The sequence below is a fragment of the Physcomitrium patens genome, chromosome 25 (genome assembly GCF_059467195.1).
Source record: "Physcomitrium patens ecotype Gransden chromosome 25, ASM5946719v1, whole genome shotgun sequence".
Classification (NCBI taxonomy): domain Eukaryota; kingdom Viridiplantae; phylum Streptophyta; class Bryopsida; order Funariales; family Funariaceae; genus Physcomitrium; species Physcomitrium patens.
Window position 1 is genome coordinate 9334052 of NC_143434.1, and position 23708 is coordinate 9357759.

General features: G+C 35.7%; 1 protein-coding gene across 3 annotated transcripts; it reads right to left on the reverse strand.

Annotated features, from left to right (window-relative positions):
• Window positions 1–4041: 4041 nt before the first annotated feature.
• LOC112277226 (uncharacterized) lies at window positions 4042–15102 on the reverse strand. Of its 3 annotated transcripts, none has more exons than XR_016500803.1 (21): window positions 14366–15096; window positions 13759–13964; window positions 13241–13369; window positions 12956–13027; window positions 11818–11888; window positions 11353–11452; window positions 11100–11198; window positions 10864–10990; window positions 10428–10561; window positions 10037–10096; window positions 9680–9918; window positions 9134–9566; window positions 8423–8746; window positions 7719–8312; window positions 7419–7598; window positions 6820–7044; window positions 6329–6612; window positions 5835–6137; window positions 5446–5568; window positions 5001–5292; window positions 4042–4636 (listed from the first exon to the last, which is right to left on the reverse strand). XR_016500803.1 is itself a non-coding variant. In XM_024509318.3 (21 exons), exons 2-20 carry the CDS (start codon window positions 13906–13908, stop codon window positions 5142–5144), a joined length of 3798 nt encoding a protein of 1265 aa, XP_024365086.1. In that variant the 5' UTR covers window positions 13909–13964; window positions 14366–15102; the 3' UTR covers window positions 4042–4636; window positions 5136–5141. The 3 variants fall into 3 exon arrangements, 2 of the variants coding, with proteins under 2 accessions (XP_024365086.1, XP_024365087.1); XM_024509318.3 differs by having other exon boundaries at window positions 5136–5292; window positions 14366–15102; XM_024509319.3 differs by lacking the exon at window positions 14366–15096 and adding an exon at window positions 14200–14341 and having other exon boundaries at window positions 5136–5292.
• Window positions 15103–23708: the final 8606 nt, after the last annotated feature.

The window sequence follows — 23708 nt, forward strand, 5'->3', positions numbered from 1 at the left end:
GGAAAACCTTAATCTTTAATTACCTTAGATATGAACATGTATTCAAGGTTGACATCATTGCCAAATTAATTGAGCAACCTCAAATCTTTGCTCCCTTAGATATAAGTTGGTACTCAAGCTTGACATCATTGCTAAATAAATTTGACAATCTCACACCTTTGACTACCTTAGATATAAGCAAGTGGTTAAGTTTGATATCATTTCCAAATTAATTGGATAAACTTATATCTTGGACTACCTTATATATAAGCAAGTATTCAAGTTTGACATCATTATCAAATGAATTAGACAATCCCACATCTTTGATTACCTTAGACATAAGTAAAAGGTCAAGCTTGACATCATTGCCAAATGAATTAGACATTCTCACATCTTTGACAACCTTAGATACAAGTAATTGCTCAAAGTTGATATCATTGCCAAATGAATTAGCTAACATCACATCTTTAATTACGTTAAATATGGATTAGTACTCAAGTTTGACACCATTACTAATTAAATTGGACATAATCACATCTTTGACTACCTTTAATGTAAAAGGGTGCTGAAATTTTATATCTTTATTAAATAAATATATTATTTTTAAATATCAAATTTTTAATTTTTTTAAATTAATAGATGAAATACTCTTAATTTAGTAAGATATGTAAAATCAAGTCTAGATAAGATATGTATTAAATATATAAATAAAAATATAATAATCAAAAAAAGATATATATTAATAGATTGATATTTTAAGTTGATTTATAAATAATTATATTATTTTTTTGTATAAATTTCTAAAAATTAAGCAATATTTCAAATACCTAATAAAAATCAAAGAAATTTTAGAAATTTATTAGAATTATATACCAATTGTCTTGGAAGATATAAACATCAATTATGATAGAACTATGTAGATGGTTAGTTTTTATACATAATTTTATTTGTAGCATATAAAAATTAGTTGTAATAAATATGAGTGTTTATAATAGAAAATTACTTTGAACAATCTCAAATCATAATTATAGGTTTTTTTTTTAATCTTATAAAATATATTAATAACACTTGAATTATATTTAAAAAGTACTTTAGTCATTTAAATGGATAGAAAGTAGAGCAAAGTTTTTGATAGGATTTTGATTGTGTGGTTGAAGGCAAAATATACACATTACTCAATTAATTATTATAGTATATCTTTTGAAGTTTCTCATAAAGTATTTTTTAATGTTATTTATTTCTTATTATATATTAGAATATTCAATTGTAATAAAATATTTTAACTAGATTATACAAAATATTAGAACTAAGTTAAAATAAGATAATTTGACATTGAAGAATTTCTTTTTCAATGCCGAGTTTACAATAAAGAAATAAGAAGTTTATTGTAGAAAACAATCTTTATAAACAAGAATCAATGCTCAAATCTTAGCAAAACATTTCATTATATTATCAAAGTATTTGAAAGTAAAAGAACTTGTAGCAATAAAAGATTCACATATAAACTATTATTTTGTAAATTTGAGTGTATAACATTAAAAATATGCATATTAATAAAAGATTGTAAACAACCATATTAATGTAAAGCAAGTAACTTTTAAATAGAGAACAAAAATATATATACAAAGTTATTGAAAGACTTAAAAACTTATTATGATGTAAAAATTGATCTACTTTCTAAATATTGTATAAAGAATTTAGAAGACATTACATTTGTATATGTAATTTATGAAGAAATTTAACATAATGAAATAGATTTCATAAAAGATTGGAATATACAAGTAACAATATGTAGTGTAAAGATTATAAATTGACAAAATATTTATAAATAAGGTTAAAAGACTTATAATGGATAGGTAGAAAATTTAATTCTTTAAAAATATGAAGTAATATCCAAAGGTTAAAAATTAATGAACCCATGGACAATGATGTTATATCATTGTTAGACTTAGATCTTTCAATCAATTCAATTTGGCAAGTAATGACCATATTAGTACTAAGGTAACACAAGGTACAAAAAAGACTAATTAATTGATATTAGAACAGTTGCTTTAGCTGAAGATGGCTCAAAAATCTAAGCTTTAGTCAATTCAATTCAATTGTTAGTCCCACATTTTACTTCTCTTGTATGTTTTGAAAATAATAAATACTTGATATATGACGAATATTTTTTTTCACGACCAAGAATAATAATAGTATATATAGATGCAAGTATAGATAGAAATTAGATTGCTAAGCTCTTCACAAATGTAGCTATTTATACATACTCTAGGCTTATTAAAGCAATTGGTAGAAGTTTTATCATTTAGCAACAAGAAATAAATTGGAAGGCTCTCAATATAGTAAAAAATCTAAATCTTAAGAGTTTGACTTGAGAAGAGAACAAAATAAACTTCTTTTTCTATATAAAATTAAGAATAATAGAAGTAAATACTCTCTTTTTAGACAACCAAGCTTCCATCTTTACCTCCCATTTGATTTACATAATATAGAGTTAGAATTAAAAAATGACTTTTCTACTCCTAATGTTTTATGAATTTAAATTTTTTATCTTGTAATATGAAACATCTCAATAATCCTCTTAAATTCTTGAAACTTTGTAATTATTTATGGATTATTATTTTTAAATGTTACCTTCTAACATTCTACTTATATTTGGTGGTGATCAAAATATGGTTAAAAAGACTTAGAACAAATCTTCTTTAAGCAAAAGATTAATATTTAGAAATAAAAAGAACTCTTAGAATTTTTTTCATTCTTACATTTTTATAGCAAACACATTTAAACAAATATTCTCCAAATATTTTTAGAAGAATAGAATAAAGATGGTATAGGGGTCCTTATAGGGCTAAATAGATTTCATTTAAGCTTTCTTTTTTCTTCAAGTAAATCAAATTTATTAATATTGTATTAAAAGTGAATGTACACTATTTGACCACCTTCAAATATAATTTATCCTTCAATCACAAAATCTAAATCTAGAGCTTTTAATTTTAAAATAAATAATTATTATTTTAGCAAACCTTAGATTTTTCAATGAATTCAAGAAATATGGTCTTAACATAATAGCAAAAAATTATTCATTTGTTATATAGATACTTTCATACCATTTTACAAATTATTTTGTAAAGAATAATTATTTATATAGACCAGATGTCATATTGAACTTCAAGAGCAATTACATGAGGTGCAAGTTGCTTTTTTAGCTAATACTCCAAACATTGGCCTAAAACCTTGTTTTAAATAAGTTTAGATAGTTTTGAACTAACTCGAAGATTTGCAACAAGGAGAGAGGAAATGTTTTTCTCATATCAAATAGAAACTAATAGGAGATAGTATTGAAAAAGACTTTTATACAATACTTTAAAAAATTGTCATTTTAAACCCATTATTGCAAAATTTCAAAACTCTCAAGGTCCATTACAAAAAAAATTTTAAGATTTGAAAAAAATATGTTTTGATTTCTATTCTAATTTTTACATCTATCAAGCTTAACAACATTTGTTACAAAGTCATTGTGATTAATCAAATCAAACCATTGGTTGTTTTAGAACAAAAGAATGCATTTCGAGCACCAACATTGCAATTGTTAGGTGAAGATTAGTTTAGAGGATTTCAAATAAAGGGAATTAGCATTAGTGAATAAAATATAGTTTAATATAGAAAACCTAATAGAAAATTCCAAATTTAGAAGACATCTTGTTGGACATCACTTTAGCATCTTTTTAGTATCTTTTGAACATCCAGAAGAAATCTAGGATATTGAAAAATTCTAATATCATATGGTTCTGAATACCATACTAATACCGTATTATATCCAATACACTATGTGTTGTATGTAGTATGTGATACGATACGTATATGGTATTACATACGGAACTATATACGGTCTGGGTACATCCGGGCGCTTAAGTATTGACTGCCCGGGTATTGCAGACCTTCGCCTTCGGGGGCGAAGCTGCTGTCGATAGGGGTCCGGGCATGGTCCCCATTTCTCTCTCTCTTCCCCCCCTCATTTTGTAATGATGAAAATATGAGTCACATGCGGTAGTTGGAACGAAATTAGATTGCAATACGGTACCACCTTGGCCCAGTATGATCAGAGTGGAACCAAATTGCTTAGAATAAGATTGTATCCGCAGTTGAGGCTGTAGATTATATAGAAGTCTCGTTATCCTAATTCTGGCAATAGAAACATAGGGCTCACACCGATATATCCAGCGTCTGCTGGTGTGATCCTCCACGTTTGGTCGTCCCTCATGTCTGCAAGCTCTCCCTCCACCTCGTGCTTCCTTAGTGACTTCCTCCCAGCACTGGTCGGCCCCGGCTACCTCCACGAATTCCGATGACAACATGATCTCTGCTGCGAGACTTCAGCAACCAAGTTGCCAAGGCCTCTCTATCATACTCAAATGTTACGTGCAAAAGAAGGATTCGAGCTAGGGCCTGAAAATTATGTACTTTGCTGAGACAACCGTGGAAAGCTCTCAACGGTGCATATCTCGAAAACTAAAAGGCTCAACACCACTACAGCCGCGTTTGAGGAACTCATCTAGAGATACTTGAGGGTTAGAAGCATAGCCCTGCGCATATGCTTCGTACGCATACTTTACATGGTCTGAATAATAAAATGTGTCCAGCGCACTGTCAGCCCAATCTGCTCTCACCCATAAGAGAAATCACATAAAAGATAACTTATTAGTAAGTGGATTTGTTGTTGCACTCATCAACCATGTCAAGTCAACTCGAATAACTCCTTCAACCTCCCTAAGCTAAGGTGGCTATTGAAAGCGGTAGAAAATTGAATGTAGTCACCTATTCACGCCTAGTTTATCAGATTTATGAGCCTTTTCCTTAAGGACATAATTCAAAAGCATACAAACCTTCCTCCTAAATATCAACTAGAGTTGGAAGAGGCACCTAGACGTAGGCAATCAGTGCTCAAAAGAATACATGAAGTAGCTTCATATTTTAGAACATTCTATCTGAACGAGAAGAAACTCTCTACTTACAAGAGGTACCTGAAATATCTGGTTTTTGCCATTGCAAGCTACAAAAGCTGTACACTCGGGCCAAGTTCCATCATCAAGAACAACTCGAGAAATGCTGCCCAAAACTTTAATCTACTTTGTTTAGAGCAATGAGTGTGAACTCACACATAATCATTTGAGCTTGAGATTATCATAAAGATGACCAAGTTCAGGCCGAGCTTTCATCCAATCACTGAACGAGGTTTCGCCCGCGCAAGCATTGCCATGAAGAGCAACTCTGCTGAAAAGATAAGACCTGAAGGCAATCAAGAAAAAATACCTTCTGCAAAAGGCAATCACACATTTCAAACATCAATAATCCATTTTTTGGGGAAACCACCTTAACACAAAATGATCTAAAAGTAAAGAATGCACTATACTTACGTGGTCATAAAGAAATTAAACGTGTGATAAACACGTCAAGAGGGCCACTAACCTTAGAGCATTTACACCCATGTCAAGAACATTATATCTACGCTCATCTTCTAAGTTGGTGAAGTGATTCAACTGACACATGTAATCAAAGATGTCATCACGTAAATGTCCGGCCACAGCGCACCTGTAGCAATATTACGAATATAAACCCGAACGGTCAGGATATGAAGTATAAAACCCAATCCGATTACAGATTCTTCCTTTTTCAGCCCTAAACCGTAAACTCTCATCTAAATAGCAATTAATCACTTCTAAGTAAACCAGCGCGATCGATAAACGTATTGAATATTCAAATTTTATTACGACACTTCATATGCAAATATGAATATATTCAGACGAATAACATTCAAGCCAATAACAATGTTCAAAGAGAAAATAAGATGTACAAACCGGTCAATCACGACATCGACTTCGTCTTTACTTGCTGGTCCACTTGCCAAAACTCGAGTGAGACTTAATATATCACGGTAATCACCCTGTCGAAAGGCCTCCGTATCATCAGCAGGCCTTTGGACCATCTTATTATTTGCCATCAAATGAAAATTAACGATGTCCGTTTTCGTAGAGGATGACAAAGACAAGCTGGCCAATTGTTGTTCAGCTTGCAACCTAAGGCACGTCATAGCCATTGCGTAGGCAACACCTCCAAATCCTGTATGTGATATGAAGCAATACTCCACCCCTGAACCAGCTCTGCAATAAGAAGGCGAGAACTATGTTAAGACAACTATTAGCAAACAGTAGTACAAAACAAGCCCGACGAAAAAAACATTCCAGCACACTGCTCGTTACATTCACAATACAGATACATGGTAGTGTCACAAAATTGCAACTGCTTAGTTTCTAAAGGAGCATTATTATTGGCTTTGTTTGAGCAAACGTACTCGTCCAAACGTCGATGGATGGCATCGACGTCAGCAGTTACAGCTGCTCTTTCCCTGGTAAGAGGAATACGCTGGTAATCAAGGTTATATCCTTCTGCTCGTAAATTAGCATACATCTCGGCAGGGGTTTGAACATCCTCAGCACTGATTACTTCCCAATAACCAATTATGTCTGAATGACCAGTGATTACGCTATACTCTTCCCTGTGCAAAAGCATACGGCCTCCTGTGCGCTCTACTTCAGCCAAAATATCCTCCTTCAGCCTACTCTCCATTTGTTCAACCTGTTCAACATGATGCACAATACCTTCGCTGGTCACTAACAGGTAATAAGCAACCTATCGTCTTCAACAGGGACGAAGCGTAAGAACCCTCTAACTAACGACCATTTCCCTGATCCTTTAACACTATTTACGTTTTGCAATAAAACCTAAACAACAACCAACAACACTACTTTGGAATTGACCCTTGAATTACAAGTGAGAACTTACCACGTGGGCTTTCACACCAACGTGTTTTAAGGTGCTAGCAGGCTGATCAACCTCGCGAAGGACAAATGGATTATCATGCACATACACCACTACTTCTTCGCGAAGGTCTGTTACAACAGCTTTCCGCTGCATCCCAGACGATGGACCGGCACACAGATGAGTCAACACAGCTTTAGCCCCTTCTATAGTAGGAGTCGCCATACTATGCACAGGAAATCCCTCCACCTGCCAAAGTAAGCCGCAAGGATGTTGATTTGAGTTTTAAGACTTCCATAATCGATATCAGTTGGTCTTCAGAAATATTCACAGATGAAACTCTTTCAAAATAGATACATAGCCGAACAGAAAATTATATGAGAACACGACTCTCATTAGAGAATACAAACACAGAACTCATTTGAAAGAGTGAATAGATCAAATCGTTCTTAGGGCACACAAAGTAACTTTCGTCTGTTGGGGATTAGGTTTCCAAGGCAGTAGAATCAGAAGAAACTACTTCTCATAAATAAAAGGAAAGCAATAAAACAGATGCAAAGTTCAAGCGACTTCAAAACCCTCTGAAAATATCCGAAACGAAGAGAACAAGTCCTATCGATTACCTTACAAACATGGGGTGCACCAGTAATTGGTACATGGTCTGAAGTAGTTTTCTGTCCCGGGAAAAAGTACATCTTAAGGAGAGAGTGTTTCCCTAATATGGAACCAGTGCGTGACTTCACAACCGCTTCCATTACAGAGTCTTCCTGATTATTCTCTCCATGTACTTTGAACTCTATCTCCTGAAATGTCAACCAGCCACATAACAACAGATTAGAGAACTTTCAGAAAAACACACTGTAATAGGCAGGCATCTCCAACTATCACATCAAAGACTCTCCACTAAGGGAAAAATTGCTCACATTGATAGTGAACACGCGGGTCGGTCTCAATCGCATGCTCCATTTCATTTGCCTCACTTCTGGATGACGATGAAGCCACGCCTTGAAGGTTGTTCCAGAGCCACCTTGGCAGTATCCATCGAAAGAACTGCTGTTCAAGTAAGCAGCAAAAGCTATCAACATCAAGTACCGTTCAAGATACTCAATACCTCGATTCAAAGCTGCACGACGAGCATGATGCTCCAGCTTTTGATCGTTGAATGCCCGTCGGTAATGCAGAACAGCTTGCCGTAAATTTTGCATCGCAGCACAGTGATCAATGACACTATCTAAGGCCTCCCGGCATTCCGCCCCATTATCAAGCAGGCGCGTTATTTTCCGGACAATGGGGATATCATCCATCACAAATCCTGCAATACAATTTTGATCCTGCACCCTATTTGCAGGACTACCCACAAGCATGTCACCGTTAACCTCCTCTCCACTACTTAATCCACTGTCTGCTTCGTCCCCATGTGGAATTAGGTCAGGCATCCGAAGTGGAATGCCATACTCACATCGCAGAAGAACCAGACACGCTATCACCATCCCAGTGGTGGTCCGACCTCGTCCCATCTGGGTCACAAGAAATCTCAGTAACATAACAGATGAAGTAAATAAAAATAATCGTTTCAACTATATCAAATGAAAAAAGTCACATGATTTGGAAAAAGAAAGAAGCTAACCTGACAGTTGAAGACAAAAGCGGTGTCTCTTGTAGCAGTTGCGATGCGAGAAGCAAGAGCACCAAAGTCGGAACTTTTGGGAGCCTTGCCATCAGTAATAGGAACCCTAGCATACTCCACCTGATAGCCTTCAGCTTTCAAACATTCATAAACCTCCAGAGGTGTCTGAACTGCACCAGGACCAACAGGCTCCCATGAATCAAAAATCTGTCCGTCATCCATCTCATGATTCACCATTATAGCACCTGAATATCTTTCAGCTTCTCGTAATATGTCCTCTTTCAATCGGGCTTCCATCTGCTCTACTCTTGCCCTCTCTATGCCCTGCACGAAAATTTACTGTAAGCGATTACAAGACGCAGTTCCCATAATATCCAATCCACAAAAGCTTGCACATACAACCCAGTCGATCTGATCTCGGAGTTCAATGAGCTCAGTACAAGACAGAATTATAGAACTCCCCAGAGTTATAGTACAGATTTAACGACACAGAGCACATCAAATTTAACAAATTTAATAAATCAAACTCATAGCATAAGTCTAAAGCACCAGTTACTTTTTTTAAAAGCATATCTTCGTAAAACAAGTGTGACAATTCAAACACAATAATCATACTTAAGCTCACTTTGGCAAGAAATGTTAAAGAATAAAGAAACACAATAAAAACCAAAACAATTAGCAAATATGTAATACAAATAAATGAACGCTTACTTCATATTCGAGCATGTTCTTGTAGGGACGTTCAACTTCTCGCAAGACAAATGGCTTCCCATTAATGTATACGACAGGTTCCTCCCTCATGTTGTGCCACAATACCGGTCGTTCACTGCTACCTTCACCAACTCTTTGCAGCACAGCGCGGATGCCATCAATCGTTGGATTAGCAACTCCATACACAGGAAACCCTCCAACCTCCCTGAAGTTAGGAGCTCCGTCCAGAAGTTCTGGAAGATACTGGCTTTGACAACCAGGACAATGATCACTTTTCAACATTGTCCGTCGTCCTAAAACCTCACCGTTCCGACTGGCCACAACATACTCCATCTTACTCGGACGACCATCCGCAGCTTTTGGAGACATTTTTATGACACCCACGGGGGTATTACTATAACCCAGCGCACCCATAGGATCTCGTCTCAGCAACCTGAGAAAACAATACATTGTTAACATACCAGTAGAGAATCTCATAATGAACAAATACAATACTGAATTCAATCCTCAAACAAATGATAGGAGCAATCCTCAAAGAGAGGGGACCTGCGAAGGATGCTGTAAAGTTCCGGTCGTGCACGCATCCATTGCTCAAAACCGCCGGCGCCTGACCGGTGCGAGGAGCCCAAAGAAGTCTTATCAGTGTGAATGTAAACAGCGAAGCAGATAAGGAAGTAGTATCGCTCTAGGTACTCCACAAAGAAAGAGAGTCCAGCTTCACGCTTTTTTTCATCGGCTTGCCTGACAATGCTATTCCGATAACCAGCGATTGCCTCCCGCAAGTTCTGCAATTCAGGATTTTTCAGTACCCTAGAACAAGGACAACCAGATCTGGACTGGGTGAAAGCCATTGACTTTTAGAAGGGTATTTCCATCTACAAACCTCACAAAAGTCAAAAGTACCTGCATAGCTGAGCAGCTGTCGATTACTTTATCGACCTGACGTTTACCTTCCACACCGCCCTGCCAACATGAATGCCTTCGAGAATTAGAAACCAAAACTCATAATAATGAAGGAAGATTCTGCAGGGATAATTACTTTTAATCATGTGCATGTGTAAAACTTTGAATTGAAACTACCTACAAAAAGCATTCACTACTTCTTGCTTTCAAACCAAGGAACATAAGCTATGAACAGATCGATTTCACAGACCTCTTGATTGACCTGTCTAATCAACCAATGCATCAATTACTTAATTAAATAACTATTAAAGCAAAGGTACAAAAAAAATCCATGGAGAAGATTCATAGAAATGAGTTCGTGCAGAACACGGCTTATCCCGTGCATACTTACCTCCAGCACGCGGATAAGACTTCGGATTACTGTGTACTCTCCTCTTCTCAGGGCCTCTTCAGTGTCCGGTACGTCATGTAGCATTTCATCCCTAGCCTCATGAATTGTCCCCATCGAACTTGACCTTGGTAGCCCTGCAACGTTCAATGTTCGCCAGAAATTTCTAAACAACCAGTATCTTCCACACGCTGTGTTCTTCTTATTGAACATGAAAATGCTACATGAAAATGTTTAAGATGTTCTTAAATATGAAGATCTGCAGTCAGATTTCAAGTAGCTATACCCAAAAAGACATTCCAAAAGTTTCTTAGATATCCTTAGGACCAAGTCCGTATCAAAGCCAGGTCTCTTAAACTCAGTGAAGAATGCTTTGCTCGAATTCCTAAACCAAGACGAAGATGCTTGTTCTGAATAATCCACAAGGTTTTCGCAAAACCTGAAGCTCCGACACGCTGAAGATGAATCAAAGTCGCAATAACCATGCCCGTGGTGGTTCGACCGCGGCCCATTTGGCAGTTGAACACCAACTTGGTCTCTACATCAACTTGTGAAAAACGATGTACCTGAATCCAACATTATCAATCAAGAAAATATTATGTAATATTCAAACCACGTTACAGGGCTGACATTGAAATCATCAATCTTGAAGCAGGAAAACAAAGAAATACTCACAAGAGAATCAAAATCACGCTCTTTTGGTGACTTCTCGTCCGTGATTGGAATTCGCTCATAATCGACCGGGTAACCTTCTGCCTGCAGACTGACGTAAACCTGCAGACATCATAAAATCCATAATCCCCCGTCATGAATACTGACGATACTGAAAAAGTCATAACTCTGATATCACAAGGAAAGGGGAAAAAAAAACAAAAAAAAAAAAAAAAACAGAGAGAGAGAGAGAGAGAGAGAGCGGCTCCAGACATACCTCAAAAGGTGTTTGAATGGAGTCTGGACCCACAGGCTCCCATTGGTCTATCATTTGGCCATCAGGGAGTTCATCACTGACCATAATCTTGTTAGAATACCTGCATTGTTCAGCAGCACGAAAATACAGCTTAGGCAATAAATGCAGCTTGCAGCTTACGATCCAGTTGATATACTGCTACACAGACGGCAAAGACATGAAACCCCTTGGAATTCTAAATTTTTATCTAATATCTCGACCCCGAAATATTCTTTGAGAGTGTGTGTGTGTACACACACACGGCCACACCCACACAGCCGCACCGACAAACGCATGAGAGACTATCCGAACACAATCAACACCTTTCAGGTTTACTGAAAAACCTTCCGCCTGTAAAGCGTCATTATACGTAACAATATGTGTCCACAAACATAATCTGAAACTCAGATTGCTAAGATGGATGCCTTGAAATATAATCTGATGTACCTGGCAGCTTCCTGGAGAACATCTACCTTAAGACGAGCTTCCATCTGCTCCACTCTTTGCCTGTTGATTCCCTGAGCACATAAGAAGCAATTAAAGTCAGTAGTCTGCTGAACACTGGATCAATCAACCATATCGAAAAGATTGCGTGAAACTAGCAAACGAGGGTAGTGTCACAGGATTCTTGAGACAAACCACTTTCAGTGGTCCAAAAAAAATGCGTTGAACTGAGAAACTCCAGCAAACATGAAACATATGAACTAAGCCCAAAATAGATATCAAAATGACAAGTCATGTTATCCACTTTAGATGGTCACCATTCAAGAAGAATCTTAGAAAACAATCAATTTTCGAGAATTGTCTTGACGACGACCGCTACTGTGAACTTTTAAGAAAATAAATCATTCCCATCAGACAAAGTGGTTCCGCGGGTGAGCATTCGCAAAATAGAGAATTGCAGGAAACTCCTAAGGCGTTCTTGTCCCTGGGAAGCCTGAAGCAATGCCCGGTCCAGACACCATTACGGATAATTAGTTTGGACCGCACAAGCTCACTATGATAGTGATTCCATGTCCACGGCGCCTGTGGCTAACGAACTTTGTACAAGACGCTAACGTTAAACGCGTTCAGTCTACCAATATCCTCGACGAAGGAATCCAAAGCTAAGACGTGTTCAAGCAAGAATACCAATCGCAATCCCCCGGAATACATTCTTTCACAAAAGCAGTTCAAAATTCGTTTAAAATTCGAGTTTCTTCTAAACTATAAAAACCAACTACACCCTTGAACTTCCTCGCTTGCTGATATTTAAGAAATTGAAACTCAGGTTGACACACCCAAAAACTCAGACCATACTGAATCGTCATATGTAGACGTAGAACTGCACCATGCTGAAGGCAGACTCCTAAACCACCATAACATAACGAAGACAAAACAGTACAAGAATAAAAAAAAGTTAAAAAGTTAATGACATGCATACTTAAAGATCTTTTAGATATGTCACACGCCTTCATTATCTCGCCGTATCAAATGATGCAACCCAAAATACGTCAAGCTCTGCATAAGTAAAATTGCTGTGGATATCTCGTACAAACCGATGGAATTCATTTCACAAAAAGGAATTTGTGTTTCAAGAGCTTACAGTATACTCAAGATTTGTGAAAGGCCGCTCCACTTCTCGCAACACGAACGGACGGCCATTGACATAAATAACCTAAACAAAAGACGGCAAACGAAATTAGAAACCTTCGAATACATTGAGAAGGTGGATAAGTTCTACAAATCCTTGTACACAAAGTTCTCATTCAAGTACATCATAAACAACAATATAGTACGCTGGCGAAAGTGATCCACGACGATCAATCACGCAATGTAACTTAACTATAAACCAAATAAGTACCCTATTATCCCCAGAAGGAGAACGTACCGGTTCCTCCCGTAGGTTGTGCCACAAAACACGTTGAGATTCGTATTTACCAGCTCCTATTAGCTCTAAAACTCTGCGTATGCCATCAACAGTTGGAATGGCCACGCCATATACAGGTTTGTTTCCCACCTGACAACAGCGTACGAAAAACGAAAAGATGCGGCTTAATTCAGCCAATCAAGGCATTCCGACAAGGCAAGAACACCATTTAACAAGGAAATTTTCAGGTTTCAGATCAATTATCTCGAATACACCTTTATGTGTTGTGTTAGCAAAATACCACAAAATTTGCAAATAACTGTGACCTGGTAGTGATTTATCAAAGCCGTCTAAACGGTAAGATGACAAAATTTTATTATCTCTAGCTTGAGGGAAGGTGCTGAACATGTGCATATCAATGAGGACGAAAAATACGTGCTCATGTATAATATTTTTCATTATGTAAATTTTTAAGTAGACTAGAACAGGCTGTTGTGCTCTCTCTGCACCTAAAAACCTAAACAAGCAGTAGGATCTACCTGTCTGTAATTGGGAGCTCCCTCCACGTGAGGCAATAGACGCTTGTTTTGACAACCAGGGAAATGATCACTCTTGAGGATAGTTTTCTTGCCAAGCACTGAACCTTGTCTTGAAACGATGACATTCTCTGGTTCTCGTGATACGGCCATGTTGCATTGAATTACAAGTGATCCAATACCAGCTATTTTGAAGTAGGGCTTGTTCACTGGAAAAAACCGGAAGTGTAGAACTGTAAGAAAGGAAGAAAAACCAGAAGATACAGAACAAGTCTCGGGTAAATGCACCAAGCTCTTCGTCACCCATTCCAATTACTACAGAAAATCTATGAAAAACCTGTCTGGAAACATTGGCAGCTGCCTCTAGCTTCAACTACCTTCAAAGTAAGCTACATTTCGCTATCCTACATTCAGCAAAAAACATCGCTGTACCACAACTTCCACCTTATCTTAACCGTCCTCAACGCTGCTACGAACTCCACCAAACACATTTTACTGTAGCTCGCGACTACTGTGAAGATTTCCACCAGAAAATTGCATTCCTTTCCCAATGCATCCAATGCAGCCTCTAGCTTATCCGTCTGCGTCTTTGGTTAAACCCCTTACGTACCGAGCGTCTTCTTTCGCCGCAGAAACCGGGGGATAAGTGGATGCTTTCTCCAATCACGTTGGCACACGCTACCTCTCGAGACTCTTCACGCCAATAAAATCCTTGTTCTTCAAACCAAAGGCTACTTCAGCCAACTAAAATTTCCGCAAACGCTAGAAAGAGGAAATCTGTAAGTAGAATTAGGAGCTTGATGACGATGATGAACTTGAGTAGTGAAAAAACTTTACATACATGATGCCAAGGGTTACGAGACGAGAAGAAATTAGACTCGATTTGTGAGGGAAGATAGAATCCACATTCGGCAGAAGTTGATTGCAAGCAAAAAATCAGACAAAGCTGGCGGCGACGACGCGCTCGTTGATGAGAATGACCTAAGAAACCAAAAAAAAAAGTAAAATAAAATAAAATAAATGCTCTAAAACACAGAACTACGCTGAAGAAGCTGACGCAGAGAGTGGCCGAGACAGAGGGGAGTGGTAGGTTACAACCACAGCGCGAGTATAACTAACGACAAGCAAAAACCGAAACGAGGCGACCAATCAAGAGGAGACTTGCCCGCCACTGCAAACAAATCACCAAGACACATCACCAGAACACACAGCTACACTGGCAGGCTGCACCAAGGCAGCAGCAATTCAAACCGAGCGCCGAGACTTCGCAACTCGAAGCAACAGAGTCCATCTCTGATTAACCAGAGCCCACGCAGAGACACGGCAGATCTATGGCCAAACCACAGAATTCTCGGTTTGAGAGCTGGAGGGAGGGCTATTGTACAAGAAAGAGGAAAGAGAGGCAGAAAGAAGCCTGTGGCCATGGGGGCACTTTTCCAGTATGCACGTGTATGGGTCGGGAGGGAACTCACAATGGTGGTGTGTTCACACCTCCAAGCCCTATCCAGAGGAGTGTACCCTAAAAACGTGGACCAGGGGAATCTGATAAGGTAGTGGTGGTGGTGACAAAGTTGTGCCCCTCTTCGCCGTGCTCCTCCAATCAAATGACCCATTATAAGGTACCGGTAAAAGCCCTGTGGGGGCTGCTCGTTGGACTGTAGTAGTCCCGAGAAGTTGAGGACTGGAAAGATGGACCTGCGACCTGGGAAACCTTCCCCGCTTCCCCCTGCTTCGGGGCTTCTTCCCTGACTTGGGGGGTGGACCCCCTCCTCCTTGTTTGAATATAGACTATTCAGTCAACCTCTTAATTAATTTAGAGTGGTGTATTTCGATGGTTTACTATGAGTTTGTTGAATACTCTTAGGTGTTCTTTTAATGTGTACACAAACTGAACACAATACATTTTTCTTTCACTCCTGTACATCTTAATTTATGCCCTCGTCGAGTCTCAAATAATTTCCGGGTGGTGTTCTCACTGAAAGTGTCAAAATTTTCGTCTTGCCTACACACTCACATGCAAATGAATTTGTGCTGATTAAATTAAATTTAACTTTTCAGCACCATATTTTATTCACGTCCTTTATGAAAACCGAGCTTTTCATCTTATAATGATATCCACGGTCTTCTACATCCTTTTCTCTGCCGTTATAAAATGTCGAGTCAAGCTTCTTCATCCATTTCAAAGGATGCTTTCCACGTGCCTATTTAGAGTGATGGATGAAACTATTCAGCAGCACCGTTAAATATTGGATGATCGTTCATGCACATCCTGAACAGCCCTAAAATAGCTCCAAACGCGCTTTGCTGCACATTCACACCGTCAGAATCTAGAGTTCGGGTTCGACCTGATCTCTAAGTGAACAAGAATCAGGATGTTGGAAACGCGTGGGAACTAGCGAACGTGTGAGCCATCCAAAACATCCTGTGCTTGTCTCATGCGAATTCAGACACAGTTCCTTCCGTATATATACACTCATAAGTGTATTATTTTACGTTAATGATATGTATATTACATTTTCGTATTTATATTGTCTCGTACATCCATAAATATAACCTTCCTTCAGAGCATCACGTGTTGTTTCATTTTTCAAAAGTAAAATGATGTCAAGTCTTAACTCATAGAATCAATCAACATGATTCAAATCAAGAAATTATAATATATATATATATATATATATATATTTATAAGAGAGAGAGAAAGAGAGAGAGAGAAGAAAAAAATGAAAAAAAATAAAAATAAAAATAAAAACGAGGATGTATGTGCAAGTGTGAGAATGATTGGAGACAAGTTGATTTTTGGTATTTTGTGTAATTACTTTTTATTAATTTTGTGCAAGTAAATTAATAACATTCAGTTCAACATTCTCAATTTTCATATCTACATTATTGTTTATAAAAAATATCATTTGAACTATTTTAGACTTTAATAATTGTAAAGTAACTCAAATTGTAGAAATTTTTGTAGAATTTTTTTTGAAAGAAGAGATTTTTATAATTACTTGTATCATTTAAGTAAATAAAAATTAGGAAAAATAAACTATAAGGATAACATCAAAGAAGCTTTTTAATTGTACTATCTGGATACAGACGCATTCTACAATTTGAACACTTACTTCACAATCTTTGTAGTTTTTAGATATTGAATAATTTTTTAATAAAATAAATTACTTTCTTTAATATTTTGAAGGGCTTTACAAGTAATCAATGTATTTGTTAAATTGTTAATGCTCAATCCTTCCATCCTTCCTTCCTTCCTTCCTTCCATTTATTTATTTATTTATAAAGAACACTGTTAGACCCAAGAATATTATATCCTTGGTAGAAACTAAATAAATAAAGAAAGGATGAATAAATTTAATTGTTATATTTTTGTTTCATTTACAAATGGATGTGACAATATGATATATGTTAAAACATCTAGTTTTTGTTCTTGTTTTCCAAAGATTTCATTTGAAATGTGGGAACGTCAAGGAACAAGTGGAGTTTGTGTCCCCACAACAGAACCAAAGAGGTGTTTTAATTTCTTTCCCTGGCATGTACTTATGTGCACTTACATACTCAAATATACACATATTTTATGTTATTATAATAATATATATTTGTTATTAAATTTATGTAACTTTTGATTGTTACAATGATTATGTTGTAAAAATATGACTTATGCAAACATTTTGACTTAAGTATTTCGAAATAAGAATAATGTCATATCTGTATGTAATAAAAATATATACTTTTTATAAATACACACACAAACACACACACACACACATATATATATATATATATATATATGTGTGTGTGTGTGTGTGTGTGTGTGTAATTTCAAATTTGAATGATTTAACTAAACCTACTAAACAAGTGAGAGAAATACAATTGTATAACCATCTTCTATATGATTACATTAAAGAAGATCAATCACACATCATTGTGTTAAAGAATTCTCATAAAATCTCAATCAGCAATTTTTTCTCTACATTTGAAAAAAAAAAAAAAAGAAGTACCGAATTCCAAATGTTTGAGCCTAATACATAATTCAATCTAATGAGGTGATAATTTTCAAAGCCTACATTTGTATAGCCACCCGGATTAACTTGTAGAGCTATTACATTTATAATTTATTCAGTGTAAAGTATCATTTTCAGTACCCTCCATACAGATACTCCAAAGCTTACTATTATTGTAGAAATTGTTATTGATTTAAAAGTAAACGAAGAAGCAAAAATCATTTTAGATACAAACCAGTTTGATGGAGAGAGGTGCAAGAGCGAAGGATGAAAGTAGAGATCACCATCCAACGAATCGACGAATGAAGAATGGAAGCTTCAGGGGATAGTCCCGGAGTCTGCGAGGGTTTCGAAAAAGACGCGTTCACACAGCGGAGGGGGGCTGAAGCCCCACGTGGCGGCGTCAGGAGAGTCTCGAGACAATCGGCGAGGCCCTCCATTGCTGTGCCGGGGATGGGCAAGATTGCTGTTTTCTCGATTCGGGGAGGGGCATGGTGTGTAGGAGATCATCGCAGCTTTCTATTCTCCCCCCAGGACCATGCCCTTTCCATTCCCCACTCACGCATTTCATTCTCCGCCCGCGCAGCAGAGGTTCAATTCAAGGCTGCCGGGAATCTTTCCCGTCGACTTTCCAATTTTCGCCTCCGACTTTGCCGATTCTTCGAAACAGAACCTCTCACAGTGAATCCTAGTGAATGCTCCTCCTCCACATGCTTTTTGTTTGCTTTGTTGGGTTGTTTTTACATAGAACTGTGCATAGTTTGTTCTATCAGTTCCCTGCACACTAGCGAGAGATTCTCATCGTCGCTCATCTCGCGAAATGCTCTCTCTCTATTCTAGCCACGAACGTTTTATCGATTGATCAGTTTTGCATGATCCTTCATTTGTCATGCCAGTCTTGTCATCATTCCCATCTCTTGGTTCAGGCCGAGTATGAGCATCGACTTTGCGTAACGCTGAGCATTTTGTTTAGTCTAACATTGTTGCGGAGATTTGTGGTCTGGGGCTGAAGTCGATGCATCTGTGTTTCGATCCTTGGAGACACCGAGCTCTTGTTTGTCGCATCGCCACCATGTTTGCGGTTGTTTGTGCTTCATCGCGGAAGAGCCTGCATTAATGTCTACTTGGAGTTTGGCCGGATACTTTTTATTGGTTGTTAGTATTGTTTTCAATTTGTGATTAGTTGGTTAATGCTCCTTCTTAGGAGAACTATTGGTAATGAGCATGTGATGAAATGTGGTTGATGGATGAATACTTCTCATTCAATTGAAAAGAATTTAAAAACAAAATAAGTTAGTTAATTTTGTAGACGGCAAAATATTGTGAAATACAATATTACTAAATAAAAAATTGTATACCAAAGTACAAATCAAAGACCAAAAATAAGATGCAAAATGGTTTAGTACAAAATAAGCACAGAAAAATACATGATGCTTGGAAGGAAGAAGGAAAGAAATTAAATAAATAAATAAAACTAATTATTCATCTTTCATGATTTGGTTGCATGCATGCATATATAAATATAATTTTTTTTTTGGTTGTGTAGTTTAAAACTCGCAAGTGAAATGAGATAATCTTCAAGGCTTTTGCTTTACAATTTCTATCTTGCATACTTTAGTTAAACTGTACTACGAATAATCTTCTTTGTGATAAAAATTACAGTGCAGTAAAGGAAAGACCAAAAGGTGGATGAAAACAGGAGTTAATTGATGGCCATTGTTTTCTCATAATTTAAAAACAACAGAAACGAAAAAAAGGATGTTTCATAAAAACTCTAAAAGCATGATGCCACCAATTTCTTAACACTTCAAGCATAAAAACTTCAGGTATTGAAAAAAAAAAAAAAAAAAAAAAAAAAAAAACAGATTATCAACCAAAATTACAACAAATTCTTCTTCTGGTTTCTAGTAAATCTATGACAATGTGAGAGAGGCTTCAACACTTCAGTTTTCGCAACAAACACGACGTCATTAGAGTTGTTTCTTCTGCTTTCGTGTCGTGTTGTGACGTTTGCCATGGATTTCAGTCTTAATGCTCGGTTGAACCCGTAACAAAATGACCCATCTAACCTTCATTACATAAAACGTCGAGGTATACAACAATGACATCAACTTTGCACGCATCCTGTAAGAAGCCAACAAACAAGCTGAACTTATCCCCGAATCTCATGTTCTTTGTAAAATGTTAAACTTTGCTGTGAACCATCTAGCTATCGATCTAGATGTCAGGAACAGTCGATGGAGCAAGGTACGCAGATTTAGACCACCAACATCGACCTCATGAATGTTTCAAGGTGGATTGATCTAGTCGCAGCTTCGACGCTCATTGCAACTGTAATACCTGCTGTTCGCTGGATCGACACATGTGGTGGTAATAACTCACTGAAGGAGTGGGCCCATCGGCAGCGCAGTCGTGACACAGACTCATCTCCTGGACCTCGTTTAAGTTTCATAAGTTTTCATGCATCGACCTTCGGAAGAAGTAGCTCATCGCAAGCACCCGGTGCACCCGGTGCACCCTTTTCGCGCCCCCATCCGACTGCAGCTTGACCTGGTAGTTTCCCCATATAGGGATATTGCATCTTCCGAAAACGAGGCTGTATATACTCTTTCAGATATGCTCCTTTTTTATCGAGGATCCGCCTCGACGAATCCTCGAGAAGACGTCGGCGACGGTTCTTACGATTCCTGCCATGGAACATGGATACGGTGCACGTCACTCACTTGACCAGGCAGTGACTCGAAAGTAGAAAAACTACCTGGGGGTCCATGCAACGGTGCCTCATCAAGCTGCAGGAATATAGGTCCTCAGTGCTCTAGTCCTCCAGCGGCAACTTCAACTCTCGTGAGCTGTATAGCAGCATCAATGGCGCCGCCCCGCAAGTGATGTGCAGGCGATGACGATGGCAAAATTTCATCAGTTCGAGCCTGGTCATGCCAAGGAACTCTGCATCTCTATGACCGGAAAGCACCGCATCAGCCAGGTTTATACCACCACGATCTTGCTTCGGTGACGAAACCTAATCGAGACACCGTTTCTCGTACTTGCCATGATTCTGCTGCTGCAGCGGCGGCATTTCAACCAGTTTTACTTTTCCATGCGGTGTTGGTGGTCAAGGAAAGCACCGCCACCGCCACGTGAAGTGATTGCTCCTCTATCACGGTGACCCAAAAGAACCAATTTGTTTATAGAGTTGGTCCTATCTTACTGTGGAAAATTTCCTGTTTGTTTGTTTTTCATTGTTTCTTTTATTGTTTGTTTTGAAACAAGTGAGGTTTATTCACTGCTGTCTTAACTAACAGATCCCACACAGAGTGTCACTTGTGCTATCCTTGATTCTCATGGAAAATTAGTAGGTTTAGTATCACTTCATTAATTAAAAAAAGAAAACAAAAATAATCATAAAAATATAAAGTTTTCAAAAATTAACATTTACTTGGGTTATTTAGCACTAAAAATAGCAGTAAGTATATAATGCACAAAACATATCATGTGCATGAATATAAAATTTTAATTATAAATTGGTCAAATTGAAGAAACTGAAACAATTCTACATAGGTTTTGGAAGTTTTTAAATGCACAACTCATATTCTTTGCAACTTTATAATTGCTAGTTTCAATTGACAAAAATGCATGGCTGGGTAGAATTTACTTAATTAATATCAAAATTTTAAACTTAAAATAAATAAATAAATAAATAACTCTTCATTTATTTGGTAAATTATGCATAGAACTACATTATAGAAATATTTTAGAAAATTTTATAGAGCCCATATTTTTAAATTCTATTTGACACTCTAAACAACATCTTTGCACTTCTACATGAAAATAACATGATAGATTATATTAAAATGATTTACAATAATACCAACTAAAATACCAATGCTTCTCAAAATTAGTTGTAAAATTTTTACAAAAATTGGGAATTAGATTGGGTATTTTATGCTAAAAAAGAAAAAAGAAAACAAAAAAGATATGATATTCACATGGCATTACATAGCCAATAAGATAAATTAATGAAGTGTATTTTATGGTTGTAGAAACAATGGATTGACACACTGTACAGATTAATGGACTATTTATTTGCTACAAAATTTCTAAAAACCAAAATATTAAAATATTAAAATAAAAAAATCAAGAGAAATTTATTAAAGACTAAACCAATCAATCTCACTTAGTTAAATTGGATGAAGTAGGAACAAATCTAGTCAAATACATGGAAATGATTTTTGAATAGATTGGATATCATCTTATAGGTTTAATATTTAGATTTGAAGTTTAATAGAAGACTTGGAAGTGAGGTGTTTGGAAAATTTTAGAAATTAGAAATAGGTTTAAATTAGAAAAATGTTGTTTAAGAATAAAAAATATATTATAATATCAATAAGTATTTTTGTCTAAAGAAATGATGATAAATCAGATTATAATCTTAGAATCTTACAAAAAATTATATAGTTATTTTTTTTGAAACTATAATTATTGAAAATACAATCTTTATTTAGTATATATATATATATATATATATATATGATTCTTGTAGTATTATATGGAAGAATCATTTCATTGCTGATTTAATGGCTTGTTGTATTTTAAAATATAGAAAAAATATTGAAATTTAAATCAATAAAAAAAGATATTTTGAAGTAGTAGATGGATTTTTTATTTGTAAAATAAATATAGTTTGGATGAGTGTATAGAGCCAAATTATATTAATCTAAGAAAAAACTTACATTCAAAAGAAAAATAGTGGTAATGAATGAATTCTTTTACAACAAATAATTTAACAATTATAAATTATAATGTAATATAATAATATAGAGTTGACTTATTTAATATATTTAAATTTAATTGATAGGAAAATTTAAACATATATATATATATATATATATATATATATATATATTTAATAACAATGCTTAAGGTTGAATACTAAATCATTGTGGACAATACCTTGGACATATATCTATTTGAGACATTAGGGTGCTTCTTCCATGAATACAATTTAAACCTTATTAAAAACAATTGTCTTGCAAATGAAGGATAGCAGCACCAAATCTAATAATTTCATTCAATAATCATGGATAAACATATTAAATAAGGATTATATGAAATAATTATATATATATATATAATTTTATTATCTTTTCAATTTCTTAAGAAACATATAAATCTAATTTACTATAAATAAATTATAAAGATTTAAAGATTAAAAATAAAAATTAAATAGTTAAATATAAATATTTTATTTCAAAGATAATTTACTTATAAATCAAGGATTTGATCCTTTCTAAAGCTTACATATAGTATATATGGATGTCTTAAAAAAGCCTCAAGGTTTTAGCCTTATCTTTCGACCTACATCCAAGGTGCTACAACCCATGTAGAACTTAAGTACCTTCCTTCCTACAAAGACTACATTAGTTGCTAATCTTCCTATTTTCTACTAGTAGAATTATTTTTAATTTTTTTTTTGACTTCATCAAGGTATTTAAAAACACCCAATTAGCCTCAAAACCTTATATAGCCTTCAATCTTACTCCATATCTTCATAATAGCTCCATATGTGATAAAGATCAATTTTACCAAAATCTTGAATTTTTTTCTAAAAATTCCTAATTTTTAAAAAATAAATTATTAAATATTCTTTAATAATTAATAATAATAATACTATCAATTTAAACCTATATTTTCTTAATTTGATTATTTTTTATAATAAAAAATATTTAAAATCAATTATTAATCTTATTTTTTACACAAATAATTAAAAAATATAAAGTACTTTTTTATGTTCTTTTTAATTATTATTTAATAATTTTATTTTTTTAATATTTAATCCATATAAATATAAGGCTAATAAATATATTTATCTTAATAAATAAAAAATAATAATTAACATTAAAATAATTACTAAACCAACTACAATAGTTATTTTCAAGACTTACTAAGATT